The following is a 27,795-nucleotide window of genomic DNA, read 5'->3' on the forward strand; positions in this document are numbered from 1 at the left end:
ATGTCCTGATGGACTGTAATAACCCTTTCACTGCCACACGACAGAAGGTTAACCCTTTACTATCACACAACCTGCTCGCCTCGGGGCTGTATAACAGAATATACAGTAGAGAGTGAATATATATTCGTCAAATGTATATACTCTCTCTTGTTTTTAAACTCTTTTTTGTATCACAACCAGTACTGTATTTGTAAATCTGGTATGTCATAAATGTATAGATGTAGCAGTACTGTCTATATATATCTGTATGTCATGTATGTCATATTATATGTTATGATGAATTGAAAATGGGGGACCCTGATGTAAACAAGACGAAAGTATTTCTCTGGTCTGCATCCCCTTAACAATTGTGTGTATTGAGCCGTACTGTATTGTACCCATTCTGCAATCTGTTAATAACATTTGCAATCAATCAACAGTAGACTAGTAGAGAGGGCTGGACATCTACAGTGCTCCCTCTGTCCTGTGGAGGGCGGCAACACGCCTAGACGCGCAGTCCGCCGGAAATATACAAGAAGAAGAAGAAGAAGAAGATGTGAACAACAATCACAATCTCCAAGATGGCGGCGTCGCTAGGTGAGTGATGTTTTGACATGTTTCGCTGTGGTGGTTTTTGGTCCAGTATAACGTATAACTTATAACGTTCTTTGACTAATGCTGTGTTCAAACTATGAACCAATACACCACACTTTGAGTGTATTTCCCGGCCGTTTAACTTGTGTCGTTGGTCTGATTCGTAATGTTTAGTCTACGACCTTGCAGCACCGTATGAGGCTGTGTTAGCTGCTAGCATCGGTGGAGCCGGTTCACCCTTTCACTGACCATACAGAAGGTTCACCCTTTCACTGTGACAATACAGAAGGTTAACCCTTTCACTGTGACACTACAGAAGGTTAGCCCTTTCACTGTGACAATACAGAAGGTTCACCCTTTCACTGTGACAATACAGAAGGTTAGCCCTTTCACTGTGACAATACAGAAGGTTAACCCTTTCACTGTGACACTACAGAAGGTTAGCCCTTTCACTGTGACAATACAGAAGGTTAGCCCTTTCACTGTGACAATACAGAAGGTTAACCCTTTCACTGTGACAATACAGAAGGTTAGCCCTTTCACTGTGACAATACAGAAGGTTAGCCCTTTCACTGTGACAATACAGAAGGTTAACCCTTTCACTGTGACAATACAGAAGGTTAGCCCTTTCACTGTGACAATACAGAAGGTTAACCCTTTCACTGTGACAATACAGAAGGTTAGCCCTTTCACTGTGACAATACAGAAGGTTAACCCTTTCACTGTATCAACACAGAATGTTAACCCGTTCACTGTGACAATACAGAAGGTTAGCCCTTTCACTGTGACAATACAGAAGGTTAACCCTTTCACTGTGACAATACAGAAGGTTAACCCTTTACTATCACACAACCGACGGCGATGCTCCATCATTAGCATCATTAGCTCCGCGGATGTGGAGCTAATGATGCTAATGATGGAGCATCGCCGTCGGTTGTGTGATAGTAAAGGGTTGACCTTCTGTCGTGTGGCAGTGAAAGGGTTAAAAACCAAGCTCACTTAATTATAAACAAATTAAATCAAGTGACTTCAATACAAAAACGCAATATTTGTTGAACTTCATTCATAATCATTGCTTTTCTCTCCAATGTGATTCTCTTCCTTCCAGCTCCTCGCCTCACCAGCAGTATTGGCTGCTTCTCAACGAGGTAAGAACAGCCTAATCTTGGACAGGATTCTGAGTGAATTATTCCCCGTATGTGTCCCACATGCAGCTCAATTAGCATATTACTCTCCTGTCCTCTCCTCTCTCACTGCCGTCTTAGGGATGTCCGCTGGGTGGACCGGCACCTGGTGGTAACCTCGAACTAAATCTATTTTTGAAAATATGAGTTTCCGGGCCAGGTGGGTGGCGCCCGTGTGGCGATTACCGCCGCCTTAACGAGGTAACCACACCGGACCGATACCCGGTTCCACATATTCAGGATTTTTCCACCCACCTGGCCCGGAAACTCATATTTTCAAAAATAGATTTAGTTCGAGGTTACCACCAGGTGCCGGTCCACCCAGCGGACATCCCTAAGACGGCGGTGATTACTCCCTTTGGTTTGTTTGAGTTCTTGCGCATGCCATTTGGGCTTAAAAACGCAGCACAGACATTCCAGCGCTTGATGGACTCTGTGTTACGGGACCTGCCTTTTTTGTTTGTCTACCTAGATGACATCTTAGTCGCCAGTACCACCAAGGCAGAGCACTTGTCCCATCTCAGGACCCTTTTCCACGACTCAGTCAACATGGGCTCATAATTAACCCAGCTAAATGCCAGTTTGGGCTGTCTGGGATCGATTTCCTCGGGCACCACGTCACCAAAGATGGGGCAGTTCCCCTCCCATCTAAGGTTGACGCCATAGCAAATTTTCCACTGCCACCCACCATCAAGGCTCTGCAAGAGTTCCTTGGCATGGTACATTTTTACCATCGGTTTGTCCCCCGGGCTGCTCAGCTAATGCGACCTCTTTACGAGGCTCTCAGGGGTAAAATCGCCAAACATGTGGTGGACTGGACGGACGAGAGACGCAAGGCATTTGTCGATACTAAAACCGCCCTGGCCAATGCTACCAGGCTGGCACACCCACTTCCCAACGCCCCTGTTGCCATCACCACTGATGCTTCAGACTATGCTGTTGGAGCGGTATACGAACAGTGGGTGAGTGGGGCTTGGCAGCCACTGGCGTATTTTAGCCGACAGCTTCGTCCTAATGATTGCAAATATAGCACTTTTGATAGGGAGCTCCTCGCCCTCTATCTGGCCGTGTGGCATTTCCGTTCCCTGCTGGAGGCTCGTTTGTAGGGCTGACCTTCGAAGCTTTTTTTGGCAATCGAAGCTTCGGGGCCGAGCTTCGATTTTAATTCGAAGCTTCGATTTTTTTTTTTTTTATATTTTTTTTTTAATATTTATTTTTTTATTTTTTTTATCTTATGTTGTGGGACTTGTACAGCACTTTCGTAAACTTTGTTGTTTTTAAATGTGCTCTATAAATAAAGTGGGTTGGATTAATTAATTAAGTAGCCCCTTTCGTGACTGTGACACATCCAACAAGGTTTCACTCGGCTGTGTGATTTAATTCAAGGTGGATCGCTGTTGTCGTTTGAACAACTTCAGATTTCATGGGAACTACCAATCCCCCAAATCAAGAATGTTTAAGATGAATGAAGTAAGATTTTGATTATTTGAAATAATAGGCCTGTGTAGACTAAACTATGCACAGAATTATGTCAGTCTACAAGGTCCGGATTCTACATGGTCCGGCAATGTAGACCTTGTAGACTCCACTACAGACCAATTATCAGTGAATGTTCATGCAATTTTAAGAAGGGCTACTTCCACAAAAAAACAAAGAACTCACCAAAACATCTCAATAGCACCTTATCTAAATGTTATATTTCATATATGGAGATTCATATTTATTTATGTATTGCATGCATTTCTACATTTTATTTCCTATTTTGTTTATTCATCCCAGTATCTTTCTTTCTTATGTGTGGAATTCTACAAGGCGCGCACACACACACACACACACACACACACACACACACACACACCTACACACACACACACACACACACTTACATTTAGTCATTTAGCTGACGCTTTTATCCAAAGCGACTTACAAGTTCTGTACGACAAGACAGCAAGAAGGGTACAACTCTATCAGCTGAGTAACAATGTTCATCAAGTGTTGCGTGTTACAGTGTAGGTTAGTTTATTAGGACAAGTGCATGACAGTAAGGTTAGTCAGGGTTAGATTTTTTTTTTTTTTTTTTTTATCATTTCAGATAATGGTTGAAGAAGTGAGTCTTTAGTCGACGGCGAAAGATTGGACGGGATTCGGCTGTCCTAACTGGGATGGGTAGTTCACACACACACACACACACACACACACACACACACACACACACACAAATCGAAGAAAAAAAAAAAATCTTTTTGAAAAAAGAATTAATATTGTTTTTTTTTTTTTTTTTTTACTTCGATTTTTTTTTTAATGTTCGAAGCTTGTGCCATCGAACAAAGCTTCGAAGTATTTAAGACAGCCCTCGTTCGTTCACGGCATTTGTAGACCAGAAGCCACTCTATGGCTAAAGTAAGTGAGCCATGGTCTGCCCGTCAGCAGAGGCACCTGTCGTATATCTCAGAGTTTACCACGGATATTCAGCACGTCGCAGGCAGGGACAATCTAGTGGCAGACTGTCTCTCTCGGGCCTTGGTCGGGGCCTTCCATGTTGGTTTGGACTATGCACGCATGGCCTCAGACCAGGTTTCCGACCTGGACGTTCAGGCCTACAGGACGGCCATCACAGCACTCAGGCTGGAGGATGTGGCATTTAATGAGGCTAACGGCACACTCCTGTGCGACGTTTCCACGGGACGGCCGCGACCCGTGGTGCCCAGCAGTTGGAGACGTCATGTTTTTGACATCATACATGGTCTCTCTCACCCCGGAAACAGGGCGTCTCACAAACGGGTGGCAGCCAGGCCACGTGAGCGGATCGGCGCGGCCGAGAAATCCGTTCTTCGCTCTTTAAAGCTTGGTCCGCTCCGCTAATCGATCATGTTGACCCCGCCCCCAAGTCGCTCTCCGCTCGCTCCCCGCTCACCTTGAATCGAGCCCCGCGCCAGATCGCTCGGCAGATTTTTTTTTTTTTTTTGGAGCATGGTGTAAATTAGCTCAAACTACAACAGTCTACACCCCCTGGGCCCCTTAACAATTGTTTGTATTGAGCCGCATTGTAATTGTACCCATTCTGCAATGTTAAATAACGTTGTTTATCCATTCACTAGCTATATTAAGCGATGATAGGCTAGCCGAGCCACAATGCTATGGTCGCTGCCATTAACGTTAGCATGTAAGCTAACGTCAACAACAATGGCGTCGATACGTTTTCTAACAGGAGTGAGTGTGGGCGTCTCTACAGTGACAAAGCCTGAACCGGATATCACAGGTTCACCCTTCTCATTGGTTGAAAATGGCCTTCATGTTTGTACATCGCCATCTGTTGCTTTGGCATTGTACTGCATGTATATTACATCAACAGTGTTAAACCACTGTGAGCGACCTGGAGTGGATTGGAGCGGAGGAGAACTCTCGCTCCGGACGTCGCGCCGACCCATTTTAAAACCCACTCCTCGCTCACGTCAAAACCGCCCGCTCCGCGCCCCGCGCCGCTCACGCTCCGATCCGCTCACATGGCCTGGTGGCAGCCAAGTTCATTTGGCACGGGCTGAAAAAGGATGTGAGCGGGTGGGTTAAGACCTGTGTGATGTGCCAGCGCGCTAAGGTACACCGCCACATTAAAGCTACTTTGGCCCAGTTCTCCGTGCCCGAAAGGAGGTTTAACCATGTGAATGTGGACCTGGTGGGTCCATTGCCCCCATCGCATGGTTTCACATACCTCCTCACGATGGTGGACAGAACCACTCGGTGGCCAGAGGCCGTTCCGCTGTCATCCACAACGTCCACTGATGTGGCTCGGGCGTTTATATATACGTGGGTGGCCCGGTTCGGTGCTCCGTCTGACCTTTCGTCGGACCGCGGACCTCAGTTCACCTCTGAGCTTTGGTCCGAGATTGCCAGAAACTTAGGCGTGAGACTGCACCGCACTACCGCTTATCACCCGCAGGCTAACGGTTTGTGTGAGCGGTTTCACCGGTCCATGAAGGCCTCTCTCCGAGCTACCCTTAGCGATGGTAGTTGGGTCGACAGGCTCCCGTGGGTCATGTTGGGTCTCAGGACCGCCCCCAAGGATGATCTCCAGTCATCGTCGGCTGAGCTGGTCTATGGCCAACCGCTGCGGGTCCCCGGGGAGTTTGTACCTGACACCACAGACCCCTGGTCTGCGACCCAGCAGCGCGTTTCAAACTTGGAGAACGCTAGGGCATTTGTGCCGGTCTCCACCTCGCAGCATGGTTTGCCACAGACTCGTGTTCCACCCGGCCTCCAGGCGACGGAATACGTGTTCGTACGGCACGATGCCCACCGCGGGTCCTTTCAACCCCCCTACGATGGCCCGTTTCGGGTCCTACAGACGGGAAGTAAGACCTTCGTGGTGGACATTGGCGGTAAACCGGAACATGTCTCGGTGGACCGGCTTAAGCCAGCTCACTTGGATGTGGATCACCCCGTGGCACTCGCTCAGCCCCCGCGGCGGGGGCGACCTCCCCGTGTTAAACCTCGTCACCCTAAATCACTTTTTGAAAATATGAGTCCCTCACCGCCCAATAGGCACCTTGCCCCCTGCCCTCCCCGCCACCGCAAGGCCCCAGGGGGTCCCACGGTAGCTCATATGCCGGCTCCAGTTGTTCGGAGCCGTTATGGTCGGGAGGTCCGTCTACCGACCCGTTTTGTGAGTTAGTAGGGTGAATTCTGGGGGGACATATGTAGTGGGCACTTACATGGACACTTACCTGGACGGGACATAATCCACCTACACTGTCACTTTAAGGACACGGGGCATCCGGGGTATCTAGAGCGGCCATATTAACGCTTGACTTGGTTTGTTGTGGTATCCATGGCTATGCTAATAAATGATGCACACTGATGTGTGGTCAAAGAAACTTCACTCTCTTTGGTCGTGATTTCTCATCTCCTACATTCCAATACTAACATACACTGGGTCTGCCTTGCTGCTGGGATCTTATTTGTGGATTGTGTTTCTCACTCTATGGCTGCTTTTTCTCCAATCCACAGGTCCATTTCAATATTCGCTATTCACCAGAAGAGGCTAAACGCTAAAGGCGAGAATGCCACCACAAGGTGAGATTACCAGTGAGGTGTCCTTGCGATCTCATCTGGTAGAACCTTAGGTGAACATACTATGTATTGGAAATAGCAACACTGCCTAGTTAGGGGTGGGACGATACATCGATCCAGATCGATACATCGATGTAATTATCAACAATCGAATCGGATCGATGCGATGTAATAAGATCGATTCATATCGATACTCTTATTTTGAAAATCCTGTGGCGAGTCTCATATCCGCCCAAGAACAACAGCAGTAGCTCCGTGTGTGTAGATGTTACAGCATAGCATTCTCCCTTTCTGTGTGTGTGTGTGCGCGCGTCTTTGGAAAGACCAGATGAGGTCAGAGGAGTTTGATGTTTAAATGTTATTTAAACAGAAACAATATAATACATAATAAATGTAGGCCTATACATGATCATGCAACATCAACAAATTGTTGTAGGAACGGTTTGGGAGAGGGAGGTTGTGAGTTTTGAGTTCCAAAAAATGTAGCTTAAAGTTTAAAGCTCAATATATAAAAACGTGGCACTTTACAGTGAACAGGAGGTCTATTTGTATTAAAAACAATAGATTGTTTTTCCTTTAAATGTCTGGAAGAGCTCTAAAATACAAATGTCAAATGATATTTTCATTACCTTTTTTTTGTTGATCTAAATGTTACTGATTGTGTTAAATGGGCATATGATATCATCTCATATCGATCGCAGGCACCTGAATCTAATCGTATCGTATTGTATCGTGAGAGACTTTGTGATATCGGCAAATATCGTATCGTTGTCCAAAGAATCGATATCGTATCGTATCATGATGAAACTGGTGATTCCCACCCCTATGCCTAGTGCCTAGATATTTTAGGTTTCCAAAGTCTGTGTTTCAGGATTCACTACATCACATTATCAATCTCGGAGCAATATGTTTGAGAACTGGAAACAGTTGGGTTATGATGCCGCTGTGTTGACTTCCAGCTTCTCTAACTGCCATTGTTTTGATGCTATGAATATGAATCCTGAAATTCAAACTTTGCAAAGTGGAAATGCGCTGATAATTCCAAATGGGCATAATTGATACTGACACTTCTACCTTTACCCAAGACTCTTAATACTATAATCGAATTATAGTAGAGCCTTGGGTGAAAGTAGAAGTGTGAGTATTGAGATCTATGTATGTTGTTTTGCTGTGTTTCCTTCCTTTGACTAGCTATGGAAGTTGCCTTCAAGTCTGTACATGATCAATCTCCTGTCCTTTCTGTCCCAGTGTGGTTCCATTCAGAGAGAAGAGCACAGCGGTGGCTGCGGCCAAACCAGCAGCAGTAGCGACCAGCAAAGGAGAGTATGTCATCACGAAGCTGGATGACCTAGTGAACTGGGCACGCAGGGTGAGTAGAGGCTGATGTTAGACACGCAGGGTGAGTAGAGGCTGATGTTAGACACACAGGGTGAGTAGAGGCTGATGTTAGACACACAGGGTGAGTAGAGGCTGATGTTAGACACGCAGGGTGAGTAGAGGCTGATGTTAGACTCACAGGGTGAGTAGAGGCTGATGTTAGACTCATACCGGGTGTCGCATTATATAGATGGCAGATGAGGTTAAAATCTGGCTACACATACATTGGCAGTAGTTACAGAAGGAACTGTGTTAAAGTGTAAATTGTTTAAATGTTTTGTCTATCTGCCATGGATTTCTAAACCCGTATGTTTAACCTGTCAGAATTCTGCTAGTCTTTTTAATGATAGCCTCTTGTGACTTGCACTCTGTAGAAAAAGTTTTAGTGAGATACTCTTGCAACATTCTAACATGTTTGGCATTAATTTAGATGAATCTATGGAGTGAAAAATCTTCAATTTTAGCGCCGCGGATATAAGAAAGAGGTCTATCTGAGTCAATGTTGATGGTTTTGTTGAACATTTGTATTTCACAGGAGAGAAACTATTCAAAGAAAGCTATTAAAATAGTCTTTGAATTAGGGCTGGGCGATATGGAAAAAAATCATATCGCGATAACGATATGATAATGTTATCATATTTCTCTATATCGATAATTATCGAATTGTTATAAGTGTACTTTTTTTTTTTTTTTTATTTTTTTTTTTTATTTTTTTTTAAACAACAGATGTATGTTTAGTTGAACAGTTCTGGCTCTGCTAGTTTATTTTCGATCTTTTGGCGCTTTGTTGGTGGACAAACCACCGCACATGTGACTCGTGACTGGAGTCTAGTTCTGCTAGCACACATAGCCTACTGTGTACAGACGGTTTCAAACTGTATTTTAAATTAGAAAGCAAACAAAATAAATGGACAAGAGAAAAATAAATCTCAATTTGGTCAGTATTGTCATTTGGACAAGCAAAGCCATTACTTTAAGTTGCAGGCAAGAAAGACAAGTCTGTCCACTGTCTCTGGTTTTAAAACTGCCCTGTTGCAGGTACAAAAAAAATAAAAATAATAATAATAAAAAAAAAACGATTTTTTTGATTTTTTTTTAAATTTCGATATTCGATATCGATTATTAAAATATATCACGATATTTATCGTTATCGTTATATCGCCCAGCCCTACTTTGAATCGAAATATACTTTCTTTGTGTTGATTTTACATTAATTCCATGATTTTACTCAAGTAAATATCTGTTACAAGCTTCGGTCTTAAGTAGAAAAATGCCATTTTTTATCTAGATTCATTACAGAAAATTGTGAGATTTAGTAAAAAAAAAATCTATTGACCACTAATATATATATATATATATATTAATAATAATAATTTGGAAACAGCCGCTTTAACAGAGCATTATACCTTCATTGTCTACTGTATACATCCTTTAAAAGCCCAATTTGGAACTGCTACGAGTAAAATGGTTGTTGGACTCACTACAGCGTGGACACATGGTACAGACTCACATGGTACAGACTCACATGGTACAGACTCACATGGTACAGACTCACATGGTACAGACTCACATGGTACAGACTCACATGGTACAGACTCACATGGTACAGACTCACATGGTACAGACTCACATGGTACAGACTCACATGGTACAGACTCACAGCTCACATGGTACAGACTCATTATCATCTGAGAGCCGAGTTTGGGTTGATATTTACACACAAACACACGCATATTGTTGTTGGTAACCTGGTAATCTGGTGTATCGCTGTGTGTACCAACAATGCCACAGTTCTCCCCCAGGGACTAACTCATGTGTTGTGTATGTGTGTACCTGTCAGAGTTCACTAACTCATGTGTTGTGTATGTGTGGGGTCAGAGTTCACTAACTCATGTGTTGTGTATGTGTGTACCTGTCAGAGTTCACTAACTCATGTGTTGTGTATGTGTGGGGTCAGAGTTCACTAACTCATGTGTTGTGTATGTGTGTACCTGTCAGAGTTCACTAACTCATGTGTTGTGTATGTGTGGGGTCAGAGTTCACTAACTCATGTGTTGTGTATGTGTGGGGTCAGAGTTCACTAACTCATGTGTTGTGTATGTGTGTACCTGTCAGAGTTCACTAACTCATGTGTTGTGTATGTGTGGGGTCAGAGTTCACTAACTCATGTGTTGTGTATGTGTGGGGTCAGAGTTCACTAACTCATGTGTTGTGTATGTGTGTACCTGTCAGAGTTCACTAACTCATGTGTTGTGTATGTGTGGGGTCAGAGTTCACTAACTCATGTGTTGTGTATGTGTGGGGTCAGAGTTCACTAACTCATGTGTTGTGTATGTGTGTACCTGTCAGAGTTCACTAACTCATGTGTTGTGTATGTGTGGGGTCAGAGTTCACTAACTCATGTGTTGTGTATGTGTGGGGTCAGAGTTCACTAACTCATGTGTTGTGTATGTGTGGGGTCAGAGTTCACTAACTCATGTGTTGTGTATGTGTGTACCTGTCAGAGTTCACCAACTCATGTGTTGTGTATGTGTGGGGTCAGAGTTCACTAACTCATGTGTTGTGTATGTGTGGGGTCAGAGTTCACTAACTCATGTGTTGTGTATGTGTGGGGTCAGAGTTCACTAACTCATGTGTTGTGTATGTGTGGGGTCAGAGTTCACTAACTCATGTGTTGTGTATGTGTGTACCTGTCAGAGTTCACTAACTCATGTGTTGTGTATGTGTGGGGTCAGAGTTCACTAACTCATGTGTTGTGTATGTGTGGGGTCAGAGTTCACTAACTCATGTGTTGTGTATGTGTGTACCTGTCAGAGTTCACCAACTCATGTGTTGTGTATGTGTGGGGTCAGAGTTCACTAACTCATGTGTTGTGTATGTGTGGGGTCAGAGTTCACTGTGGCCGATGACGTTTGGCCTGGCGTGTTGTGCCGTGGAGATGATGCACATGGCGGCCCCTCGGTACGACATGGACAGGTTCGGCGTGGTGTTCAGAGCCAGCCCCCGGCAGTCTGACGTCATGATCGTGGCGGGAACACTGACTAACAAGATGGCCCCCGCGCTGCGGAAGGTACGTGACACGATGAGGAACAAGGCATCTGGGATGTTTTACTGTGTTGGATTTGATAAAATTTCTAATTTGTAGGGCTGACTCCTATTAGTCGACTAATCAGTGGAAAGGAGCCGTAGTCGAATACTGCCAACCTCTTAGTCCAGTACAAAAAGAAAATTATAATTTTTAATTTTTTTTTATCATTCTTTCCAAAAGAAAAACGAAAACCTTTTTGCCTACGAAAACAGGCACAGAGGCACTGAAAGAGGATTTCACCATCTAATGAACACACTAGACTAGACAAATATCAAGATGTATCCATCAGTGGACCAATTGCATGCTTTTGCAGAGGACAAGAAGCCTTCAGTCGACTCCTTCAGACATTAAGCACCCCCCACAGCCCAAATGGAATGATACAAAAAAAAAAAAAAAACTGTATACTTTTTATTTTAATTTTTTTAATCTACTAAAATGATTGTGTAAAACTATTTTGGCCAATCATAGTCGACTATCCAAATCCTTAGTCGGGGACAGCCCTACTAATTTGTGAATACAAATGTTGATGAAGTGTTTCCCACAGGATTTTGTGAGACTGTGGTGGGTGAACCTTGGCCCCTCCAGGGGGGTCTGGGGGCATGCCCCCCCCCCCCAGAACTTTTTTGTACATTTTAAAGTTAAATGCATCAATCTGGTGCACTTTGAGAGCAAAATAAAGAGGCCAGATCTATGATGAACTTTGTGCTCAAAACACAAAAACGACTAGACTAGTGCTTCCCAATCCTCTCCTCGAAGCACCCCAGCCGTTCAATGTATTTGTTAAATTCCACCACCAGCACACCTGATTCAACTTAACTAGCCCTTTATTAGTTGAATCAGGTGTGCTGGTGGTGGAATTTAACAAATACATGGAACGGCTGGGGCGTCTCGAGGAGAGGTTTGAGAACCACTGGACTAGAGCAGACATTTGAGCCATCAAAGAAATGAAGCAAAAGTGGTTACCTGTGTTGAACTGGTTTATTTTTTTGAAAATAAAAAGATATACTGGATTACTATTACGACTACTACCACTGCCAATACTACTGATACATCCCTATTGGCAAACTTTATATTACATTTTTATTTTTTAAATATTTCTTCATAATTTTTTTTCTTTTCGGTTCATTATAAAACTGTGGCGGGTAATTAATGGGAAACACTGGTTGATGTTTAGTGCCTCCATACATGTACGTGATACACGTGACATGAAGGCTTTGTTAGAATCGCAATCAGAAAAGTCTTTATTGCCAAGTAAGCTGCACATACAAGGAATTTATCTAGGTCATTTGGTGCATCAACATTAACAGACAATATCAACACTTACACAGCAAGTAATAATATATTTAAAAATTGTAAATTAAAGTAGAATTACATTGAATATATAAACTTAGAATAAGAATACAATATAACAATGTAGGACAGGGCTGTACAATTCGAATAAAAATACAGTGGAATAGAATATGTAACAGAGCTGTGCAATTGTGCAAAAAAAAATTACTTAACAGTGTCATGTTCAGATGCTCACAGTTTTAAGTATATGTGCAAATGTAATAGTCCAGGAAGGGTAGTCGGTTATAAGTGAATAAATGTTCTTATGCGTGATCTTAGAGATATGAGAGCGGAGTGTTTTTTAAACTTTGGGTGGATTATTTATGGGGAACCCATGGATGGATTGTCAAGAGTGGCGTGAAGCTACAAGGAGGGACAGATTCATCCGCTATTGGTGTGAAGCTACAAGGAGAGGGACAGATTCATCAGCTATTAGCATGAAGCTACAAGGAGAGGGACAGATTCATCAGCTATTAGCATGAAGCTACAAGGAGAGGGACAGATTCATCAGCTATTAGCATGAAGCTACAAGGAGAGGGACAGATTCATCAGCTATTAGCATGAAGCTACAAGGAGGGACAGATTCATCAGCTATTAGCATGAAGCTACAAGGAGAGGGACAGATTCATCAGCTATTAGCATGAAGCTACAAGGAGGCACAGATTCATCAGCTATTAGCATGAAGCTACAAGGAGAGGGACAGATTCATCAGCTATTGGCATGAAGCTACAAGGAGAGTGACAGATTCATCAGCTATTAGCATGAAGCTACAAGGAGAGGGACAGATTCATCAGCTATTAGCATGAAGCTACAAGGAGGGACAGATTCATCAGCTATTAGCATGAAGCTACAAGGAGAGGCACAGATTCATCAGCTATTAGCATGAAGCTACAAGGAGGGACAGATTCATCAGCTATTAGCATGAAGCTACAAGGAGGGACAGATTCATCAGCTATTAGCATGAAGCTACAAGGAGAGGCACAGATTCATCAGCTATTAGCATGAAGCTACAAGGAGAGCGACATATTCATCAGCTATTAGCATGAAGCTACAAGGAGAGGGACAGATTCATCAGCTATTGGCGTGAAGCTACAAGGAGAGGGACAGATTCATCAGCTATTAGCATGAAGCTACAAGGAGGGACAGATTCATCAGCTATTAGCATGAAGCTACAAGGAGAGGGACAGATTCATCAGCTATTAGCATGAAGCTACAAGGAGAGGGACAGATTCATCAGCTATTGGCATGAAGCTACAAGGAGAGGGACAGATTCATCAGCTATTAGCATGAAGCTACAAGGAGAGGGACAGATTCATCAGCTATTAGCATGAAGCTACAAGGAGGGACAGATTCATCAGCTATTGGGAAACGTGACAAACCTCTCATTATTGTTTCCGCCAGGTCTACGACCAGATGCCAGAGCCTCGATATGTCATTTCCATGGGAAGGTAATGTAACTTCTACAGGAACTAGATCCCAGCAGTTTATTGGGATTCTTCTCAAGCTGCAACCCTTTATTTTGATCTCGTCTCAAGGGGAGTGGGCATTTCAGTAAAGTAAAGCACATTCTGGATCACAAATCACTCTACATTCTCTACTGTTCACTAGTTTTACGATATTTAAATTACTGCGCTGAAGTCTGGGGAAACACTTATAATTCTACAGTACAACCACTTTTTATACTCTAAAAAATAGCCATAAGGATAGTTCACATTGCAGGTTATCGTGATCACACAAACATTATTTTTTTTTTTATTTTTTTTATAAATTTCTTTATTACAGGAAAAGTAGTTTGTACATTCACAATTGTCAACATAATACATCTTCCATCTTTTTTTTCTTTTCTTCCCCTTTCATTTCCCCTTCCCCTCCCTCATACCCACCCCATCCCCCCACACCGAAGTTGTTGAAAACACATCTGCAAAACATCCAAACCAAACATAATTTTTTAAGTCAAAAACATTCAAGTTAAATGATCTTGTGGAATTTTAAATGGCACAATTAATGTATAAAGCATTAGGTGGTGTAGTGGGCAAGGCGCTCGCCACCAATGCAGGAGACGCTGGGTTCGAGCCCAGCTCTCCGCATTGCTATCAGCTTGGCTGGTCGTTCATACTAACACAATTGGCAGTGTTAGGGGTGTGAAAGCTGATGGGTGGGGATCGGACGTTGTGGACAGCGACTCCTACAGGTCGGTTTGTGCGCCTGCGCAGCAGAATCAGGAAGCGACGAGGGCGGCGTGTCCCTCCCTCGCCGCTGAGAGATCGCGCTGTGCAGGTGAAAAGATGCGACGGCTGCCTCCTCGAGTACCGGAGGGGACACGTGATGTAAGGCTTCGTCCACATTACAGCCGGCTTGTGGGAGGCATGGCCTAACAGCGTTTGAGACAGGGGAGGGTAGAATTGGACGATACGAAATTGGGATGGGAGAAAAATGGAAAATGGGAGAAAAAATTTGATAAAAAAAAAATGTATGTATAAAGCAAAAGGTAATGTACTTCTAGGAAACATTCAAGAACTGTTCTTTGATAGAGAGGTGGGTTATAATCTGAGGGGAGAACTAAATTTAAAAGTTCTTAGTGTACGCACTACCAGGAGAAGACACTGTATCTCAATATGTGGAGTGAAACTGTGGAACAGTCTGAATGTGGTGCTAAAGCAATGTCCAAACATGAGACAATTCAAACTGAATTATAAAGAAATTATTTTCACGAGGTACGGGGATGATGAAGGGATTTGACATTCACGGTTGTTTACATTTCTTTATTTCTTTTATGTTTTATATATATATATATTTGTTTTGTAATGTTTTAAATTAGTACACTCATTTGTGTAGTGGAAAAGGTGTAGGATTAAATAAGTGTATACTTCTTTTCGAACATGTAAATTGAGTTATGTTTTGGTTTTGTTTTCATTTCATAGAGATCAATGATTTGTTATGATTTTATATTGTTTGTATTTACATGTTCGAAATAAAGATTTCAAAGGAAAAACCATCATAGTGTCTTTAGTAAGGTGTTGGGCACCAGAACAATTTCAATGGGCCATGGCATGGTCTCTGGAGCTCTACTGGAGTGATGGAACACCATTCCTCCAAAATATAGTCCCTCATTTGGTGTTTTGATGATGGTGGTGGAGAGAGCTGTCTAACACGTCGGTCCAAAATCTCCCATAAGTGTTCAATTGGGCTGAGATCTGATGACTGAAGGCCATAGTATATGAATCACATTATTTTCATACACATCAAACCATTTAGTGACCCCCCCCCCCCATGCCCTGTGGATGGAGGCGTTGTCATCAGATTGATCAGATTAGACTTGTTTTATCAGATTAGACGTGTTTTATCAGATTAGACGTGTTTTATCAGATTAGACGTGTTTTATCAGATTAGACGTGTTTTATCAGATTGGACATGTTTTATCAGATTAGACGTGTTTTATCAGATTAGACGTGTTTTATCAGATTAGACGTGTTTTATCAGATTAGACATGTTTTATCGGATTAGACGTGTTTTATCAGATTAGACATGTTTTATCAGATTAGACGTGTTTTATCAGATTAGACGTGTTTTATCAGATTAGACATGTTTTATCAGATTAGACGTGTTTTATCAGATTAGATATTAGATTAGACATGTTTTATCAGATTAGATATCAGATTAGACATGTTTTATCAGATTAGACATGTGTTATCATAGGAGAAAGGTGATCACTCAGGATAACAGTGACTCTTCCCTCTCAGGACCCAAACCAATGCAGGAAAACACTTCATCCGCATTCGTTATGTTTCTCATTTATTCAAAAATCCACACAAAATCCAAACTTTTTCAAGAAATGCTTTCAGACAAATTCTTTCTTTATTTTCCCATAATGTAAAACAAAAAGAACAAGGACATAACCATATAACCGATATAACAGAAGCAGTCTGAGAACAGGCAGCGCTGGTGTGGACTCAGATTACAGGGAAAGCTATAAACCAACCTAGAAACACCTAGAAACCAACATAACAAATAGATATAATGCATACAAGCATGGAGCTCCAACTCCATTGTGAAGTTCGCCGACGACACGGTGGTGGTGGGGCTGATCTCGGACAACGACGAGAAGGCCTACCGGGAGGAGGTTGAGGTACTGGAACGTTGGTGCCAGGACAACAGCCTGCTCCTGAACATTGGTAAAACCAAGGAGCTGATCGTGGATTATAGGAGAGGACAGCGGGAGACACACACACCACTGAGGATTAACGGGGCTACCGTGGACAGGGTGAGCAGCTTCAAGTACCTGGGGGTCCACATCTCAGAGGACCTGACATGGTCAACACACATAGGCACAGTAGTAAATAAAGCGAAGCAGCGCCTCTACCACCTGAGACAGTTAAGGAAGTTCAGAGTATCGGGGAAGATACTCCAGTCCTTCTACTCAGGAGCTGTAGAGAGCATCTTGACCGGAAACATCACTGCCTGGTATGGGAACAGCACGGCACAGGACAAGAAGGCCCTACAGAGTGTGGTGCGCTCAGCCGAGCGTACCACGGGTATTGCGCTACCTCCCCTGCAGGCTCTATACAACAAGAGGTGCAAATCCAGAGCCTGCAGGATAATGAAAGACCCCCACCACCCCAATAACAGCCTGTTCCAGCTGCTGAGGTCAGGCAGACGCCTGCAAATTCTAGAGACTAAGACGGAGAGGCTTAGGCTAAGCTTCTTCCCCCAGGCCATCAGAGCCTTGAACAATGAACATTGAGAGACACAGAAACTGAACTATCCACACACAAGTACATACACGACACGCACGCTGAGCACGCTCACACACTAGCAGCCACTTTAACACTCATGCCGCACACACGCACACTTATGGCCAGAGGAAAGGCCACTTAAAGTAGTATAACATCAGGAACAGTGTATTGCACTACTAAAGCTAACTAGCATGTCCTATATGCTCTGTAAATACTAATGTACAGATACCGAGATGGCACACCATGTACCTGTTTATTGCACTGTTTTATTGGATTCTATTAATATGTTGTACCACTGTATTGCACATCGTTGCGGGCAAGACCAGCCGCATTTCATTGTATACCTGTATGCCGTGACAATTAAAACTCTTGAATCTTGAATCTTGAATCTACAAACACCTGTACATATTTGTGGAACCAAATAAATAAATGTATTATTATTATTCAAGTGTGTGCATGCACACGTGTCACAGTTCCAGCATCATGTCTGCTGGCCAATTTTTTTAGTGAACGGCATTTCTTCCTTGGCGATGCAATATGCCACATTAATCTCATCAGCATCATCCGCTCTGGTCGCCTGTTTACTCAGCGAGTGCAAGAGGGTGCCGGCCCGCTCAGGGGTTTGTTTAGCGTTGAAGGCATCCCGGGCAAGAATGTATCGATGGGACGTATTATGCTTATTAATGTTATCCCTTTTTAGGATATTGTTACCATAGGGATTCTCTGATCGGATCTTTTCCGGAGCCTCTCGGCACCAGTGACAGAATAATAGCTGCGCTTCCTCATTAAAAATTAGCCACGGGAAATCATTTTTCCACTCTGCGTTATATCTGTACATCTTGTTAATCTTCTCCTTTGTCTCATTTCTATTATCGGTGGTCCCTCTCGGGCTCGTTTGGGGTTTTGATCTTGTACTAATCCTTCTTTTGTTGGATTTAATACCTTTTAAAATAGCGCTTCATTTTGTCGAAGTCACTCAGTCAGTGTACATTGAGCTTGTGACTCGCTGGCATATTGTTCGCTAGGAATTATGGGATTTGGTGTTTGATATATGGACTCTACGCAGACGGGACATTGTTTTTAATCGCACAAGACTACAACTACCAAGTGGAATATAGCGTGGCGCCGTGGCCCATTCAACTTAACACTGTCACTCTTTTTTATTAATGCGCCACACGCACAGGCCATCGCACCAGTGCTACTGAAGTAAACACACGCACGGGCCGTCACACCAGTGCTACTGAAGTAAACACACGCACGGGCCATCACACCAGTGCTACTGAAGTAAACACACGCACGGGCCATCACACCAGTGCTACTGAAGTAAACACACGCACGGGCCATCACACCAGTGCTACTGAAGTAAACACACGCACGGGCCATCACACCAGTGCTACTGAAGTAAACACACGCACGGGCCATCGCACCAGTGCTACTGAAGTAAACACACGCACAGGCCATCACACCAGTGCTACTGAAGTAAACACACGCACAGGCCATCGCACCAGTGCTACTGAAGTAAACACACGCACGGGCCATCGCACCAGTGCTACTGAAGTAAACACACGCACGGGCCGTCACACCAGTGCTACTGAAGTAAACACACGCACGGGCCATCACACCAGTGCTACTGAAGTAAACACACGCACGGGCCATCGCACCAGTGCTACTGAAGTAAACACACGCACGGGCCATCGCACCAGTGCTACTGAAGTAAACACACGCACGGGCCATCGCACCAGTGCTACTGAAGTAAACACACGCACGGGCCATCGCACCAGTGCTACTGAAGTAAATCCATTCATCGCACAGACTGACGTCAGTGTAGCACGTGCAACATATATCTCGCAATGTACAGCCTTGGTTTATGCGTTCGCAAATATGAGAGCGCTATCATTGAAGTGGGTGGTGGCACGCAACAGGGTTGAGACGGGGAGGCGTGGCATCCAAAGTGTTAAACAAATAATTGTTTCATCAATACGTTCCCATTTTATAGCGTCTTGAATATGAACGTTATAGCAGAATTTTCTGGGGTATTTCTTGGAACGTGAGATACAGGGCGCTAAGCTAATAACGTTAATAATGGGGGGGGGGGGGGGGGGCAGCCTCCTCATGTTACTTCTCCGGCGAGGCATCTGAAGAGACCCAAGTGATTCGCCGAGCCGGAAAACACGTGGAATACATAATTTACAGTACCCAATGCTGAATCAATAAACGCAATCGATATTTGGAATGGCGATCAGGAATTGGAATAATCTTTTTGGATAACATCTGATCTGAGGTAAGCAATTTATTTTACCAGTCTTGGGATAATCGGATCTGTTTTGACCTATATATCAGCGTGTGCCCTGTGTGTGTGTGTGCGTTGATCAGGAAATGAGAATATATTTTTCAGATCGCTTCTATAGCGTGCATAAGTACACATATACTATCGATAATATAGCGTTTATTTGAAAACTATTCATAAATAGGCAGAAAAATGACAGTTTTTTGTGTATGCCAGTAAAGGCCGTTTATCACGGAATCTATATATTTTCCTGAAAAACGAGGGCTTTTCAAAATGCTATAAAACGGAAATGAACCGATTAAAAAAAAAAAAAAAAAAAAAGAGAAAAAAAAATCCATCTCGACAATGTTGACTTCAAACAAGTCATTGATAAACGACGGGCAGATTAGACACATAGCCATAATTTAAGACAGAGATTATGCGTTCACAACGCTATCATTGAAGTGGGTGCTGGCATTTAACAGGGTTTTACCACATTAACAAGTGGCAACCAAAGTGTTAAAGTGAAACTTGAGCACTGTCTGACCCCCAGGTGACCCCCAGGCGTGCACAAACATTTTTGAATCTTTTTCCTAAGAGCTGAAAAAGAAATGGCTGAGTCCACATATATTGCAATTCATACCACAAGCACGGTGTGCAGGGGAAACAAAATATCGTTATATATTAATTTTTTATGATCAATATCATGCATCCATAATACACACTACAAGGGGGAATTTTACAAGATCCTACTGTCTGCACCACTCTTAAAAGCATCCGTTTGTGGGGTAGCTTTATGGAATGGACTACAAGTGGAAACGAAACAGAGCCATAACATCGCACAGTTCAAAAATGGATACAAAAAAGCACTGATAGACAAATATTGATCTGAGGAGCTATAGATAGTTAATCTGAGGAGCTATAGATAGATGCTCTCAGAGAATATTGATCTGAGAAGCTATAGATATTGATCTGAGGAGCTCTAGATAGTTGATCTGAGGAGCTATAGATATTGATCTGAGGAGCTATAGATAGTTGATCTGAGGAGCTATAGATATTGATCTGAGGAGCTATAGATAGTTGATCTGAGGAGCTATAGATGGATGCTCTCAGAGTATTGATCTGAGGAGCTATAGATATTGATCTGAGGAGCTATAGATATTGATCTGAGAAGCTATAGATAGTTGATCTGAGGAGCTATAGATATTGATCTGAGGAGCTATAGATAGTTGATCTGAGGAGCTATAGATATTGATCTGAGAAGCTATAGATAGTTGATCTGAGGAGCTATAGATATTGATCTGAGAAGCTATAGATAGTTGATCTGAGGAGCTATAGATATTGATCTGAGGAGCTATAGATAGTTGATCTGAGGAGCTATATATAGATGCTCTCAGAGAGTATTGATCTGAGGAGCTATAGATAGTTGATCTGAGGAGCTATAGATAGATGCTCTCAGAGAATGTATTGATTTCTTCAAAACAAATAATAATGGTTTGTCTTTAACATTATTTTATTATTTTTCTCTCTTAGTAAGTAAGAGTTTAAGAGTTTTATTTAAATGTTCTGATAGTGTAAGAAGGGGGCAGGACTAGATGAGCGCTGCTTCCTTCTGCTTCTTCAACTCCTCCTCGTTTGTCTTTCTATGGATGAAGACGGACTCATTTGTTTGTTTACATTTTGTCTTTACTGTGATTTGCACGTTTGTTGTGTTCGAGATGAATAAATCATTCGAAAAAATGTTTCTGATTCAATGTGTGCCTTGTTCTTGTGTCTGTTTAGTTGTGCCAACGTGTGCCTTGTTCTTGTGTCTGTTTAGTTGTGCCAACGTGTGCCTTGTTCTTGTGTCTGTTTAGTTGTGCCAACGTGTGCCTTGTTCTTGTGTCTGTTTAGTTGTGCCAACGTGTGCCTTGTTCTTGTGTCTGTTTAGTTGTGCCAACGTGTGCCTTGTTCTTGTGTCTGTTTAGTTGTGCCAACGGGGGCGGATACTACCACTACTCCTATGCTGTTGTCAGAGGCTGTGACCGCATCGTCCCTGTGGATATTTACGTTCCAGGTAGGATTCTGTTCAGTACCCACTGGCATGAGACTGGTGCAAGACTTAAACAGGGTGTCTGTTCACTACCCACTGGCATGAGACTGGTGCAAGACTTAAACAGGGTGTCTGTTCACTACCCACTGGCATGAGACTGGTGCAAGACTTAAACAGGGTGTCTGTTCACTACCCACTGGCATGAGACTGGTGCAAGACTTAAACAGGGTGTCTGTTCACTACCCACTGGCATGAGACTGGTGCAAGACTTAAACAGGGTGTCTGTTCACTACCCACTGGCATGAGACTGGTGCAAGACTTAAACAGGGTGTCTGTTCACTACCCACTGGCATGAGACTGGTGCAAGACTTAAACAGGGTGTCTGTTCACTACCCACTGGCATGAGACTGGTGCAAGACTTAAACAGGGTGTCTGTTCACTACCCACTGGCATGAGACTGGTGCAAGACTTAAACAGGGTGTCTGTTCACTACCCACTGGCATGAGACTGGTGCAAGACTTAAACAGGGTGTCTGTTCACTACCCACTGGCATGAGACTGGTGCAAGACTTAAACAGGGTGTCTGTTCACTACCCACTGGCATGAGACTGGTGCAAGACTTAAACAGGGTGTCTGTTCACTACCCACTGGCATGAGACTGGTGCAAGACTTAAACAGGGTGTCTGTTCACTACCCACTGGCATGAGACTGGTGCAAGACTTAAACAGGGTGTCTGTTCACTACCCACTGGCATGAGACTGGTGCAAGACTTAAACAGGGTGTCTGTTCACTACCCACTGGCATGAGACTGGTGCAAGACTTAAACAGGGTGTCTGTTCACTACCCACTGGCATGAGACTGGTGCAAGACTTAAACAGGGTGTCTGTTCACTACCCACTGGCATGAGACTGGTGCAAGACTTAAACAGGGTGTCTGTTCACTACCCACTGGCATGAGACTGATACAAGATCATGGTGTGGGTTCAGGTGGTGCTAGGTGGGTTTTTTGAATTCCAACGTAGTAAAACACTATATAGTGGTTTACTACAGTGTGATGAGAACACTATATAGTGGTTTACTACAGTGTGATTATTAGAACACTATATAGTGGTTTACTACAGTGTGATTAGAACACTATATAGTGGTTTACTACAGTGTGATTATTAGAACACTATATAGTGGTTTACTACAGTGTGATTAGAACACTATATAGTGGTTTACTACAGTGTGATTATTAGAACACTATATAGTGGTTTACTACAGTGTGATGAGAACACTATATAGTGGTTTACTACAGTGTGATTATTAGAACACTATATAGTGGTTTACTACAGTGTGATTATTAGAACACTATATAGTGGTTTACTACAGTGTGATGAGAACACTATATAGTGGTTTACTACAGTGTGATTATTAGAACACTATATAGTGGTTTACTACAGTGTGATGAGAACACTATATAGTGGTTTACTACAGTGTGATTATTAGAACACTATATAGTGGTTTACTACAGTGTGATGAGAACACTATATAGTGGTTTACTACAGTGTGATTATTAGAACACTATATAGTGGTTTACTACAGTGTGATGAGAACACTATATAGTGGTTTACTACAGTGTGATTATTAGAACACTATATAGTGGTTTACTACAGTGTGATTATTAGAACACTATATAGTGGTTTACTACAGTGTGATTATTAGAACACTATATAGTGGTTTACTACAGTGTGATTATGAGAACACTATATAGTGGTTTACTACAGTGTGATTATTAGAACACTATATAGTGGTTTACTACAGTGTGATTATTAGAACACTATATAGTGGTTTACTACAGTGTGATTATTAGAACACTATATAGTGGTTTACTACAGTGTGATGAGAACACTATATAGTGGTTTACTACAGTGTGATTATTAGAACACTATAGTGGTTTACTACAGTGTGATTATTAGAACACTATATAGTGGTTTACTACAGTGTGATTAGAACACTATATAGTGGTTTACTACAGTGATTATTAGAACACTATATAGTGGTTTACTACAGTGTGATGAGAACACTATATAGTGGTTTACTACAGTGTGATGAGGGTTAGGGTAGTAGAAGAGCTTGCTCAGCGTTCTTCTTCTCTGGTTTGTCTTCCCGCAGGCTGCCCGCCCACAGCGGAGGCCCTCCTCTACGGGACTCTACAGCTGCAGAAGAAGATTAAGCGGGAAAAGAAGATGCGGATCTGGTATCGCAAGTGAGACGTGAGACTTGACGTCTGGGCGGCTGATTGTAAATGTTGTATTTATGGGGGATCGCCCCACCCAGTGAGATGTTCTGATGATGATGATGATGATGATGATGTGCTTCAGGAGCTGCTCTGGCTTCTCCTCCATTGTAGAGAAACACTTAAGAGTTTAATAAAAGTCATTCTTATCACTCGCAGCATTTGTACTGGCGCTTATTTTCAGCATTGCACATCACATTACAGTTGTGGCTAATATGTTCTACTTGATTAATAGATGATGTCTGATCCTTTTTGGTTATGATATGAGATGATAGTCTGCTACTTATGCCTCACATTCACCCATTCACACACCGACGGCGGAGGCGACCGTGCAAGGTGCCAACCTGCTCATCGGGAGCAATTGGGCGGTTAAGTGTCTTGCTCAAGGACACTTCCGACATGCTGCGGGGAGGAGTGGGAATTTAACCGGGAACCTTCTGATTACCAGACTACCACTCTACCTCCTGAGCCACGGTCGCCTGTCGTACTGTACTTGATTACAGATGTAGTGTGATTCTCGAAGACACTGTGATGTCACGAGACCGCCGCCATCTTGGTGTGAGGGTAACAAATGGATTTCTACCATCAAATGCATGCGTTGAGCTCTGTTTGTTTTTTACATGTTTTATCACATTCTTGTTCATTTCATAACATTTTCTTTGTTTTGAAAATATTGAGGCCAACATGGCATTTCACTATTTCGAAAGCCTTTCTGGTGATTCTAAGGCGAGATGAGTCAAAGAAGCTCCCCCTGATTGACTGGTGTCGTGGTAGCTACATGCTAAGCTAACGTTAATTACATCATATCGAACAGTGCCACTACCCGATCAAACATCCACGTAAGATTAGATAAGATAAGCTCCTATCTGTTCGATATGATATAATTAACGTTAGCTCAGCATGTAGCTATTTGTCTAGGTTAACGTAGCTAACGTTAGCTGCCAGCCGCTTTTTCCTCCGTGATGGTATAAAACTTGGGGGTGGGGCTTCATAGATCACAATGAGGGCAAAGGTGTAGGGATGTTGCTCCAAGACATCTTCAGTCGTTTATTGAACATTTTTGGTAGGAAAACCATACCAAACTAATTGTTATTCATTATACAACACGTTTTAATTAAAGTGTTAAACGGGTGTGGAGGGGTTGTTTAAGTCAGCCATGTAATTGGTTCTGTAACGGCAGGATAAACCATGACTTTGTGAGTGCACCCACTGTTTTATTTGGACAACTATGAGCCACTAGGTGGCGCAGTTGGACCACAGAAAATAGGCTGTTTCCCCGCAGCCTGTTATTGGCTACAGTCCAGTGCAGAGTCTGACCTTCAGAGCCACGCCCACAGGGCCTTCCTGCTGGAGGTATAGTCTGACCTTCAGAGCCACGCCCACAGGGCCTTCCTGCTGGAGGTATAGTCTGACCTTCAGAGCCACGCCCACAGGGCCTTCCTGCTGGAGGTATAGTCTGACCTTCAGAGCCACGCCCACAGGGCCTTCCTGCTGGAGGTATAGTCTGACCTTCAGAGCCACGCCCACAGGGCCTTCCTGCTGGAGGTATAGTCTGACCTTCAGAGCCACGCCCACAGGGCCTTCCTGCTGGAGGTATAGTCTGACCTTCAGAGCCACGCCCACAGGGCCTTCCTGCTGGAGGTATAGTCTGACCTTCAGAGCCACGCCCACAGGGCCTTCCTGCTGGAGGTATAGTCTGACCTTCAGAGCCACGCCCACAGGGCCTTCCTGCTGGAGGTATAGTCTGACCTTCAGAGCCACGCCCACAGGGCCTTCCTGCTGGAGGTATAGAATACAATTCACTAAGTATCACTTAAATATATGGATTGCATCTTCTGGCCCTTGTCTGTTCATGAACGGAAAGCAATGGCTAGCATCAGATGCAAATGGTAATGCCACCATTACCTGCCAATTAAACACAAGAGATCCTATGCTCTTTAGTAAGTCTTTGTGCAATTCAGGTGCAAATATCAATGACCGAAGTGAACATTTTCAAATTATGCCACGAAGGTATCCAACTAGAATCAGTGTTATGGACTCTTGCATCATTTATCCATCTAGTGATTCAACATATTCTGGGGTGGTGGTGACCTGGTGAATGTTGTCCTCGTTTCTACAGATACCGTATTCCCATGTGTAACAATGATTCAACAACATTCACAACCATATTTCATTGTGTAGAATCAAGTCATACTATGCAGCAGCCCTACTTTCGTGGCATGGATCCATCCACCCGTTCTTATCTTACACCGGTCTTTTTACCATTCTAACCTGAACTCACTGTTCTAACCTGAACTCACTGAACTCACTGTTCTAACCTGAACTCACTGTTCTAACCTGAACTCACTGTTATCACCTGAACTCACTGAACTCACTGTTCTAACCTGAACTCACTGTTCTCACCTGAACTCACTGTTTTAACCTGAACTCACTGTTATCACCTGAACTCACTGAACTCACTGTTCTAACCTGAACTCACTGTTATCACCTGAACTCACTGAACTCACTGTTCTAACCTGAACTCACTGTTCTAACCTGAACTCACCATTCTAACCTGTTAGGATTTTCTGTTAGGATAACAGTACTGTAGAATCAATACAATACAGTACAGCTCAATATTAGCAACTGCTAAGAGGATTGATTGATTGAAAACTTTATTAACAGATTGCAGAATGGGTACAGTACAGCTCAATACACACAATTGTTAATAATGGGATGCAGACCAGAGAAAGACTTTCGTCTTGTTTACATCAGGGTCCTCCATTTTCAATTCATAATGACATTTATGATGACATACAGATATACAGTACTGTTACATCCAGACATTTATGACATACACAAGATATACAAATATACAGTACTGTTTAAGAGACAGATCATAAAAGAAAATATAAATATATACATTCGAGGGGGAAGAAACTCTGCATTGGAGGGGGTTGGGTGGGGGGGGGGGGGTGGACATTTACCGGGTCAGTTTCGAATTGCAGCCTCCCGTAGGTGCTGTTTTGAAGGAGGGTAGGGATTCACATTATTTGACGGCTGTGGGTAGGGCGTTCCACATTGTTGTGGCATAATTTCGAAAATGTGTTTAGTCCCTTGTTTGAGCCGAATCTGGGTTGGACATGATTTGTGGAACTCCCTCTGGTGTTGTGGTCATGGTATTCTCTGACCTTTGGGAAGTATTTTGACATGTACATGGGTACCTTAGTGGTGTAGTGTATCTTGTAGACCAGGCCCATTGCAAGTTGCTGTACTCTGTCGTCTACTCTAAGCCATCCTAGGTTGTCAAAGTGGGCAGGGGTGAGGTGGGTTCTAGGAGTAAGGTCAAGCAGTAGTCTGACCAGTTTGTTTTGTGATGTTTGTAATTTAGTTTTTCGTGCCTTTGAGGTGTTTTGGTGCCATGAGGTGCATGCATAGTCGTAGTACCCTTGAACACGATTACAATATCATATAAATATGGGGTTAAAGGGTAAAGATTTATCTAAAATACACCAAAGTGAAATATTTCAGTGAATATTTTTTTGCCCTTTTTCAGTTGTATTGTGAATCAGAGTTATTGTTTTTTTATTTTATTGTGCATTATGGAGTCGGACAATGTGGCACTTTGTGTGAGCAATTCAATTTGAGTTTCATCACTATAGTTCTCACGGTGTCTGCTGATTTAAATGAGAAATAAATTAAATAAATCCTCAAATGACATCCGTATGCTGCGTGACCATTATTTAATTGGACCTGTGTTGCTGCTACAGTGAGAACCAGTGCCAGTTAAATTGCTGTGCAGTGCCGCGGTATCGCCACGAGAGGGCAGCGTTGCCCAGTGTACAGCTCTGTGCTACTGCTACAACACTTTTCAACGTTTGGAAGATTTGA

The 27,795-nt window shown here is 43.1% G+C and overlaps 1 protein-coding gene across 1 annotated transcript; it reads left to right on the forward strand.

The window, feature by feature from the left end:
* Positions 1-524: 524 nt before the first annotated feature.
* Positions 525-24,083, forward strand: ndufs7 (NADH:ubiquinone oxidoreductase core subunit S7). The gene is made up of 8 exons (XM_084318773.1): positions 525-576; positions 1,682-1,721; positions 6,762-6,827; positions 8,073-8,193; positions 11,092-11,271; positions 14,020-14,066; positions 21,585-21,673; positions 23,802-24,083. The coding sequence occupies exons 1-8, from the start codon at positions 561-563 to the stop codon at positions 23,897-23,899; spliced, it is 657 nt and encodes a 218-aa protein (XP_084174899.1). The 5' UTR covers positions 525-560; the 3' UTR covers positions 23,900-24,083.
* The last annotated feature ends 3,712 nt before the right edge of the window (positions 24,084-27,795 follow it).

This window comes from Notolepis coatsorum (assembly GCF_963971535.1).
Source record: "Notolepis coatsorum genome assembly, chromosome: 7".
Taxonomy (NCBI): Eukaryota; Metazoa; Chordata; class Actinopteri; order Aulopiformes; family Paralepididae; genus Notolepis; species Notolepis coatsorum.